Raw genomic sequence first — 10,861 nt, forward strand, 5'->3', positions numbered from 1 at the left:
AGCCCTGTCATTGTCCTCTGATCTACAGTGGGGAGAAAAGAAGAACTCTGGGGGACGAGAAAAGCACTTCATGAATACAAATGTAATAATGTTATTATTTTTGACCCTGTTTTTGTGTGTGTGTATGTGTTCCATGTCTGTGTGTGTGTGTGTGTGTGTGTGTGTGTTCGGTCTGTGTGTTCGGTCTGTGTGTTCTGTGTGTGTGTGTGTGTGTGTTCCGTGTCTGCGTGCGTGTGTGTTTGTGTGTGTCCTACAGACAAGGGTACGGTGGTAACCCCCAGGAGGAGGATCTGTGTCCGCCCTCCGGAGGGGGAGGAGGGGGGGGTCCCGAGGGGCCAGGGGATGAGGGGGCCCTCCTCAGCCAGCTCTACTCTATGCTGAAGGACTTTGACGGGCTGGAGGAGATCGACCGCGCCCTGGGCATCCCCACTCTGGTCAGTCTGCTAATCTTTCCTAAATCCGCTGTAAGCTGCCTACAGTACTGGCAGGCCACCGTCGAGGCTAAGTGGGATCCTTGGGATGACCCTACCATAACCCTGGCCTTCACCATAACCCTTATCTAACCTTAACCCTTAAACTAGCCTTCACCTTAAGCCTTACCCTAACCCTAGTCGTAATCCTTAACCGTAACCTTAACCGTAACCGCTTTAAAGCTCATCAGACCTCAAATCAAATCTCATCTCCTCAATGGGGTTGAGGTCAGAGTAGGGCCGCCCCAAGCATCCCACTGAGCAGTCGCCGGGCTGCAGTAAGCAAAGGCTCGGAAGGCTTTAAGACAGTGAGTCAGCTACTGGAGGGTGTTAAAACCTCCTGTCTCAAAGTCCACCAGAGATTTTCTACTTTCTGTGGGGTCATGCCACACTAGCAGGCTAGTTTCTGTATTTCAGACGTTTTGAAAGCCGACTGTGTGTTGACAGACTCAGAATGTAGAAACGGTTGTTACTTATTAACTGCAACCAGACAAAGGCCAAAACTAACATCAATGTTCTGTCTTTAACGGCTGTTCTGTTCTGCTACAAAGTCATGTGGCTTTACCCTGTTTGATGTTTGTGTGTGTGTGTGTGTGTGTGTGTGTGTGTGTGTGTGTGTCTCTCTCTCTCTTTCTCTCTCTCTCGCTCCCCCCCCTCCCTCCTTCACTCCCCCCCCCTCCCTCCCTCCCTCTTCCCCTCTCTAGGGCCACCCAGTGGAGCAGGACCCGTATGCCAGTCAGCAGGAGGGTATACTGAAGCCCCCCATGTACAGCCAGCACTATGCCAGTCAGGCTGGCACCCTGGCACAGCAGGGCGGGTACAACCCTCTGCCGCAGGACCCCAGCTACCACGGCATGCCCGGCCAGATGGCGTACCCTATGCTGAGGCTCCAGCCCCGGCCTGGGCTGAGACCCGGGGGTCCGGTACCCCCCCAACCCAACACCCTGAGGTTGCAGCTGCAGCACAGGCTACAGGCTCAGCTGGTAGGGAGATGCATGTATGCATGCATGCAAACGCGCACATATATGTACACACATACACACACATGTACGTGTACACACACACACACACCCGCACACACACAGCTAGTAGGGAAATGCACACACCACACATACATTCACACACACACACACACACACACACAGCTGGTAGGATCACAATACATCACTCCTAGATCCTTGACTTAAAATACTGTATTCATAAATGCTCTGATCAGCTACGGGAAATTGACTAAGCTTGGAAGTGTTACAAAAATAAATACCTTCCAAAGTTGACACAGAACGGTCCCAATCATGGAGGAATCTGAATTTCAGATTGCAAGTTGAACTGTAAAACCGAATTCACCTCGTCACTGGAAGTCTATGAAGCCTCTACTGCCACCTGCTGGAGGATTTGAGAATTGATTGTCATTTTTCATAATAATGACGTAGTATCTATGAAATAGACAGTTGTATTATTTGACGTAGGGCTGTTGGGTTGACACATTTTCATGTTTTGTTGACGTGGTTATTTCCTCCACAGAATCGTCAGCCAATGATGAACCAGATGGGCCCGGGGGCCAACATGAACCTACCTCTCAGACCCAGTGTACCAACCCAGGTTAGAGACACACACACACACACAAATTAACCTACCTCTCAGACCCAGCATACAAACCCAGGTTAGAGACACATGCACGCACGCACACACGCTCGCACACTCACACACACACACATACACACAATAACCTACCTCTCAGTCCCAGCATACCCATACAGGTTAGACACACACACACACACACACACATACACACATATGAAGATCATCACTTATACTTGGATGCACCTTGTAGGCAACATTTTTGCTAAATATTCACAGAAGACGTTTGAGTCTAAATTGTGTGCATGTGTGTGTATGTCTGTCCGTCCTCCCAGGGGTCTCTGAATGCCCAGATGCTGGCCCAGCGTCAGAGGGAGTACCTCAGCAACCACCTGCGCCAGCGCCAGCAGCACGTCCACCAGAGGGTCATGATGATGCGGGCCCAGGGCCTCAACATCCCCCTCAGCATGGCCGCCGCCCTGGCCTCCGCGGGCGCCCCGACCCCCGCCGGGATGCCTGGAGCCCTGGGAGGCAGCCCCCGGATCCCCCAGGCCAACCCCCAGCAGTTCCCCTACCCGGCCGGCTACGGTACTGGACTCCCCTCCCCTCCGCCCTCCTCCACCAGCCCCTTCTCCCCGCTCTCCCCCGGCCTCCCCCCCGGAGGTCAGCAGCACCAGCATCAACAACAACAACAACACCAACAGCAGCACCTCTCCTCCCACCCCCACCCCCACCCCCACCCACACCCACACCCCCACCACTCCCCAGCCCCGGCCCTGGCCACGCATGGTTCCGCCCAGATGACCCTGGCTAACCAGGGGCTGATGGGAAACGTAGGCGGCCAGTACGGAGGCGTAGTGAGTCCACAAATGCAGCATCAGCAGCACAGTGCCTTCCAGTTCCCCAGCTCAGGTAGATACAGTGTCCTGGCCTTGACTGTGTGTGCGTCCGTGTGTGTGTCCGTGTGTGTGTGTGTGTGTGTGCGTCCGTGTGTGTGTGCGTCCGTGTGTGCGTCCGTGTCCGTCCATGTGTGTCACACCATGCCAGTGTGCTGGCTTCCTCTCACGGTTGCGGTGAAAATCATTTTAATCATCGACCAATCACCGTGTGTGTGTGTGTGTGTGTGTGTGCGTGTGTGTGTGTGTGTCATCTTTGCTCCCTTTTATGTTGTGCTTTAGTGACGTTGCCTTACGAGATATAATCGAGGACTCCCTATCCGTAGCATTGATGACGTAGATGTGGATGTTCTGTCAGTTCTTATCGATTCTTATCAGTTCTTATCAAAACAACCTTCATATTATTCTCTGGAGTGTATTCCAGTCCTAGCTCAATCCAATCTGGTGAGGCTGGACCTGTATGCTTGTGTTTGTGGTGGTGGCTGAGCCGTAGATGACTGACCTATTTCCCTCCTCCCCTCCCCTCCCCCTCCTCCCCTCCCATCCCCCTCCCTCCCATCCCCCTCTCTCCTCCTACCCATTCCTGTGACATTGTTTGTTTTCTGCTTGTGCAGCTTTTTGTTGATTTTAATGCGACATCATGAACTGAACCTTTACGGGGCGGTTTCCTGGGCCCAGATTAAGCCTGACGTCCTGGACAAAGACAGTGCTTTCAATGGGGGTCCAGGACCTCAGGCTTCAGGAAACCATACACTGCATGCCCTTCATCTCAGTAATATACAGTGTATATAATAATAATAATAATATATCATTTAGCAGACACTTCCAAGGAGACTTACAGTACAGAGAGTGCGTACATTTTTAGTATATATGGTCCCAGCGGGAATCGAACCCACAACTTTAGCGCTTAGCATTGCTAGCGCCACGCTCTACGGTACCAGTAGAGCCACACAGGACCAGCGCTGATAGGATGTGTTTCCTGGTGTACCAGGTATGAGCCAACAGCAGCAGCAGGACCCTGGAAGCTACTCAGGACCCCCCGCCCCCCAGAGCCCCCTCATGTCCCCCCGGATGAGCCACGCCCAGCAGAGTCCCATGATGCAGCAGCACGCCCAGGCCCAGAGCCCCATGATGCAGCAGCACGCCCAGGCCCAGAGCCCCATGATGCAGCAGCACGCCCAGGCCCAGAGCCCCATGATGCAGCAGCACACCCAGGTGCAAAACTCCTACCAGCCCTCCCCCTCAGAGATGAACGGCTGGCCTCAGGGCAACATGGCTGGCAACAGGTGAGGGAGGGATGGAAGGAGGGAGGGAGGGAGGGATGGAGGATGGATTGATGGGTGGGTAGATGGATAGGTGGCCAGGATGGATGGATGGATGGATGGATGGATGGATGGATGGAGAGAGGGATTCAACATGTATCTAGTATGTGTATTATGAGGGATTGTTCACAGTTGGTGGAATCTGAGGTCAGATTCTGTGGTGAAATTAAATCTGCTGTTAAATGTATATTATTATTATTATTATTATTATTATTATTATATATGTTTATTTATGTTCATGTCCTTGTCGCCATGGCAGCATGTATTCCCAGCAGCCCCAGTATGCAGCAGCAGCAGCAGCCCAGCAGGCCAACGGAGGAATGTACAACGGCAACAATACCAACAACACCAACAACAACAACAACAACATGAGCATGGGCGTTCCCATGGCAACCAATGCCGCGGGCATGAGCAACATCAACCAAATTTCCGGGCAGCAGATGGCCATGACCTCTGGCCCCGCGGCAGGCCACGCCTCCACTGGCTCCGAGCAGGTGAGAGAAGAGTAACTTTGGCTGGCTGTCTCTCTGTCTCTCTGGCTGGCTGGCTGCCCCATGCCAGTGCCATCCACTATGACATGGGTCAAAAGCATAACATGTCAAATACTGTACGTGAAAAGTAACTGAGGTTTGTTTTTGGATTTTCTGACCCAGGTAGTAGTCCGTCTCCAAAGCTCTTTCGTTAGATCGTAAGACATAGACTCCATCAATGAATGCATTTAAACCAGGTATACAGGTATCACCTAGACAGCACAGGAGTCACTGAGGGCATTCTTCTTCCTACCCCCCCTGTACTGTACTCTGCACAGCATTGTCTGTGTCAGCATATTTGAAAGCATTTTTTTTAATCATAGATTCTTTCTTTTTTTTTTTTTTTTTTTTTTTTGCTGCCTCAGAATTATTGCTGACCCCGGCCTATTGTGAGACAACACAAAGTAGAAACGGTCAACACCCAATGAAAACACTGGCCCTGGCAACCAACCAATCAAGGAGCGGGAGGATTATTGAACCCTGCCTGACGACCAGACCTAGAGAAGAACAACCAATACTGACCCATCTGGAGACCAACCACAGCGAGGCCCGCCGACTGAAGAACACTTCTCTGGCAGTACCCTGAACCGCATTCACCTTAGTGTGGCTTAGGTCCCCCCCTCACACACACACACACACACACACACACACAGTCAGCAGGTCTCCGGTCAGATGAATGTATTCAGATGTGTACAGACTATGGTTCCCTTCTGAAAACACTCTCTAATCTTCTCCAGGTCTTTTCTTTAAGTGTGTGTGTGTGTGTGCGTGTGTGTGTGTGTACGTACACGTGTGTGTACAAGTGCTGGGTTTGAGACATGGCATTACATGAGATACAAAAGGCTTGAAGAGCATATACAATTTAGTTGATTTTTTTTTTGAAGGGTTACCGTATAACGTAAAGCCAGGCTAAAGTACCGGTAGTCAAATGAAAGGTTTATAAAATAAATGTTTTATAGTTTTTAAAAGTTTAGAAATGTTATTTGTATGATAATGACACTGTAAGCGAAAGAGGATAAAGTCACTTTGTTAAGATTATCCTCTAGTAAGGCACCTTAGTGTGTCTCTTTGAGAACCATATTTTAGATCCTGTAGTTTCAGATGAGTATGAAGGTGAATGTTAATAGCCTAAACATACATACATACATACATACATACATACATACACACACACACACATACATACACACACACATACATACATACATACATACATACTGTCCATACATACATACACACACACATACATATACACACACACACACACATACATACATACATACATACATACATACATACATACATACATACATACATACATACATACACTGAGCACTTTATTAGGAACACTATAGTAATACTGGGTAGGGCCTCCCTTTGCTCTCAAAACATCCTCAGTTCTTTGTGGCATTGATTTCACAAGATGTTGGAAACATTCCTTTGAGATTCTGGTCCATGGTGACATGATTGCGTCACGCAATTCCTGTAGATTTTTCAGGTGCACTTTCAAGCTGTGAATCTCCCGTTCTACCACATCCCAAAGGTGTTCTATTGGATTCAGATCCGGTGACTGGGAAGGCCACTGAAGAACACTGAACTCATTGTCATGTTCATAAAACCAGTTTGAGACTACTTTTGCTTTGTGACATGGTGCGTTATCATGCTTGAAGTAGCCATTAGAAGATGGGTCAATTGTGGCCATGACGGGATGCACATGGTCAGCAACAATACTCAAATAGACTGTGGCATTCAAGCGATGATTGATTGGAATTAACAGGCCCAAAGTGTGTCAAGAAAACATTCCCCACACCATTACACCACCTCCACCATGAGAAGGTGTACAGGTGTTCCTAATAAATTTCTCAGTGAGTGTACAAGCTTACAATACATACATACATATATACATACATACATATACAGTACATACAGTACATACAATACATACATACATATACAGTACATACAATACATACATACATACATATACAGTACATACAATACATACATACATATACAGTACATACAGTACATACAATACATACATATATACATATACAGTACATACATACATATACAGTACATACATACATACATACATATACAGGATAGATTAAGATTGGTCTGGTTCTTTCCAGCCTGGTGTTTCAAACGACCACTGAGATTTGTGACTTCAGATTAGAGTCATGCGTTTGTGTGGAGGTTGATCTCATTTCATCAGACACTTCCTAGCCTGGGTGTAAGGTTAGTGTCGGGTCAGCCCACAAAGGACTATTTTATCAGCGCTTTAATACAACAATGACATAAGGATGTTCACTTGCAATGTCAGATTGCAATGAAAGGACAGACCTGAACAGGCATAAGTCAGTGGTAATGGGTGCTCAGTGTTGTTGACATGGGGGGGCTGCACAGGTGCTGTACCAGGGGAGGCTGGGGGAGGTAGAAATCGGAGGACGGGGCTCAGTGTAATGCGTGGAAGGGAATGAGGAATGTGTTTGATACCATTCCTCATTTGGTTTCACGCATTACAATGAGCTTGTCCTCCGATTTCTACCTCCACTGATCTATACAGTACAAGCTGGAGGGTATAAATATTAATTTCTCATGTCCTATTCCTGTTTATTACTCCCAAATTGGCTCATTGTCTGTAAGCACATACACGTCTCAGAATTTATAATTTTGCTTTTTTAGAAGAAGAAGAAGAAGAAGAATGTGAACATTTTACAAATTGTCTGCAAACTGAAATGCCGAATTTAATGAAGTCAGGCTCACACCAATGTCGTTTGTGAAAATGTGGCCAGAAAATATCTTTTATCTTCTTTTTTTTTGGTTTTGCACTGGTCATATCTCTGTGATGCAGAGGGTGTTTCTTATTATAAATATGGTCAACTTCTCTCAATGAATTTAATCATTTCTTGACGAGGCATTTTTTTTTTAATGAGGACTTGAGCCAGGTTTGAAGATTTGGAATGCCCTGGCTTAAATGAAGTCACATTTGAAAATGGTTTGTTTTCATAAGAGTGGATGCACTGTTCTCTTTGCAATTCCAAAGATTTGTATTACATCTTTAACGATGAACATAAGCCATGAAGTGTTACTGAGGCAACAACCGCCATTTTTGTAAGGTATGCATTTTGGCAATCATGACATGGTGCAAAGAGTTTGCATACAAACTCTTCAAGTAACTCTCAAGGTATATGGTGGAGTAACTTTGATTTTTGTTTTTCTGATTCTGACTGTTAATGTGTGTTTCTTAATTTATAGATCGCTATTTTATTAATTGGTAAATATTGCGAGTACCTTAACATGCTGAAGACCTAGCATAATGCCTTAGATATGTTCTTCTGTCTCGTGTGTTACTGTGAAGTTAACAGTTGTATCATATGTGTATAGTGAGATAATGAAACTGAAGAGTGAATTATCACTCGATCCCTGCGTCCCAATTCTCCGTCCTTTTCCCTGACATTGACCGTGGACTTGTCTACTCCCCTACACCGATTTCTAACATGCTTATACCAATCCTTTGCTTAAATCTGTGTAGGGGGAGGGTGAAAAAGTGTGCACCTTAGGGGAAAGGATGGAGGAATGGGACCAGGATGTGCTGGTGTCCCTCGGTTAGACTACTACTACTACTACACCTCCCTGCTTTGTTCAGTTCCTCTTCACAGTTTTGATTTATTTTCACATTTTATTTGTGATCAGTTGTGGGTTGTTGTATTATTATTGGTACAATTGTTTCCTATGGACTATCTTTAAGATAAGTATGTAAACAATACAATGGTAAATCAAAGCAATATGTAAAAACAAAAAAGGTTTTCGTGTAGAAAGCTCGGTGAGTGTCGCGGTTCAGAGATTTATTTTTCCAGGTTGTGATGTTCATATTAAATATCACTATGTTCTCCTGCATCGATGCTTGTCAAAAAGTGTGAGCAATTTATGCAAAGATTAATTTACACACCTTATGCAAGCTGTTGTTGACTAATACTGCTTTGCCAATGCTGCTTGCTAATTTATGATTTATGCCATTGTAAATAAATTATTTTTATTGTTATGATGTCGATTCACGTGTAATTACTGATGAGCTACTTTTACTGGGTCGACCCACATATAGAGATTAGGATGGGCATACTCGTTGTATTGTATTTTATTATTTTACACATCAACAATTTGCCCTTATTACATGTTGTACTTTGCATGAAGACAACCGTAGGACGAGGGCCAGGCCCCCCTCCTCCTGCGATGCCTTCAACCAACAGCAGAGGGTACACATTGTCCAGCAGTCACAGAACGAACACACACACACGCACACGCACGCACAGCCTGCACCTCTCCAATGATGGTCAAAGCATAACATTATTGTTCAGTTTTACTGAAGAACAAGTATAATTGCTGTTGCATAACCGAGCATTGGGCTTTGACCAGAGACCACCCTTTGATGGTCTACGGGGGAGTCGCTAGTTTGGTGGGGGGGGGGGGCGGGGGGGGGCTTCTTTTGACAGCTCGAGCTGCGTATTTTGCTCGCGAGATCTGGCAACCCCCTGCCACTCGGACGCCGCAGAGAACCGGAGGACTCACCACCCGGCTCGTGGTAAACAACACCGTTTTTCCTCCGGTGTTTTTACGCACAGAATTACGATGTCTTTGTCTGATACAGTCGAGTTCTTCTGGGATTTTTATGCGACAATTAAATGAAGAATCAATGGTCCCGCTATCGCTTAAAAAAAAAAACAATGTCAGGTTGGTAGCCAAATAACGGTACACATCTAATTTGTATTCATTCTCGCCAGCTAATGTTAGCTTAGATAGCCAGACCAGCTATACCGCAGTGTTGATAGGTATATTTCGCTATGCGGCTGGTAACTAACAAATTATCCTGCATTGCAACTATCTACTCATCGATAATGTCATGAAGAGTACATCAACATTTTGCAGTTGTTTTTCAGTATATATATCGCATACTATCCCAGTGATGTGGGTGAACGTGACAATTTCATGACAGGAGATCAGGGGCTGCCTGTCACTGTCAATGTCACTGGATGAACAAACAAGAATACCCCATCCAAAAAATGTCTAGGAATGCTTGGATTTCCCATTGAAAGGAATGCTTAGGAAGACCATGCCAACGCCGCTGTGCCACCACCACCACCACCACCAACTGCGCAAGTTAATTTTCTCCCTCCTGCTCGCCTCAGAACATCAACAAGATCCTCTTTCCCCTATCCGACGGCCTGCCAAGGTGGGGGAAGGATGCTGAGCATCTGCATCGGATCAAGCTAGAGCGAACTGGAGCTAGTGAAGGAAGAAGAAGAAGAAGGCGTCGGAGTCTCGATTCGAGAACACCAGCAGATCTTGATGGTGGCAGCAGGAACGCAAGTGTTCCAGAGATAAACAGACGCTGCAGGGACGCAGATAAATAAGCCCAGTGCAGTAAGCTCTTATATTCCTCTTCCTTTCATTTGGCCTGGCTGCTTAGAATGAGCCCTTATTTGGCTTGAGTGGATGTGTAATAGGCATGTAGTTGTGTAGTGGAGAGTGGTGTTGTACTGTATTGAATCTAAATGCAGTAGAAGTGGACGCTGAGACACACTCTTGACACACACACACACACACACACACAGACAGACACACACACACACACACACACACACACACACTGCATAATGGATTCCTCTGAACTCAAAGAAACAGGGACAGAACTGTCCGAATCCCTTCAAGCGGATGATGCGTCAAGCCGGTACGATGAGGAGAAGGAGGAGGAAGAGGAGGAGGGTGGTGGCGGCCCAAACTTAAAATCTAAAAGTCTACCTGTCCTCTATGACACTAGTCCTCAGTCCCAGACCCTGTTGTCCACGGCCATGCGGGCACCAACAGAGGCCGAGAGGAGTGCAGAGTTCATCCAGCTCCCTCAAAGGACACTCGAACCCCCCAGCCAACCAACACCTCCTCCTCCTCCTCCTGAGTCTCCTACCAGGACTAAGTGTTCCCCATCCCGGTCTAACGTGGTGGGCCTGAGCGGCTCGTTCAACAAAGAGGCCCGCAAAAAAGGCCGGAGGAAAAACAACAAGTCC

At 46.9% G+C, this 10,861-nt stretch overlaps 1 protein-coding gene across 1 annotated transcript in view; it reads left to right on the plus strand.

Moving 5' to 3' along the window:
• LOC310822047 (nuclear receptor coactivator 2-like) overlaps positions 1-8,847 on the plus strand; it is a 44,428-nt gene extending 35,581 nt beyond the window's left edge. Inside the window, exons 16-22 of the mRNA XM_083694336.1 lie at positions 257-434; positions 1,175-1,453; positions 1,992-2,069; positions 2,384-2,960; positions 3,936-4,230; positions 4,526-4,760; positions 5,162-8,847. Of these exons, the coding sequence (XP_083550462.1) occupies positions 257-434; positions 1,175-1,453; positions 1,992-2,069; positions 2,384-2,960; positions 3,936-4,230; positions 4,526-4,760; positions 5,162-5,173 (1,654 nt within the window). The 3' untranslated portion in view covers positions 5,174-8,847. The remainder of the gene's footprint in view (positions 1-256; positions 435-1,174; positions 1,454-1,991; positions 2,070-2,383; positions 2,961-3,935; positions 4,231-4,525; positions 4,761-5,161) is intronic.
• The last annotated feature ends 2,014 nt before the right edge of the window (positions 8,848-10,861 follow it).

Source organism: Argentina silus (genome assembly GCF_951799395.1).
Source record: "Argentina silus genome assembly, chromosome: 22".
NCBI lineage: Eukaryota > Metazoa > Chordata > Actinopteri > Argentiniformes > Argentinidae > Argentina > Argentina silus.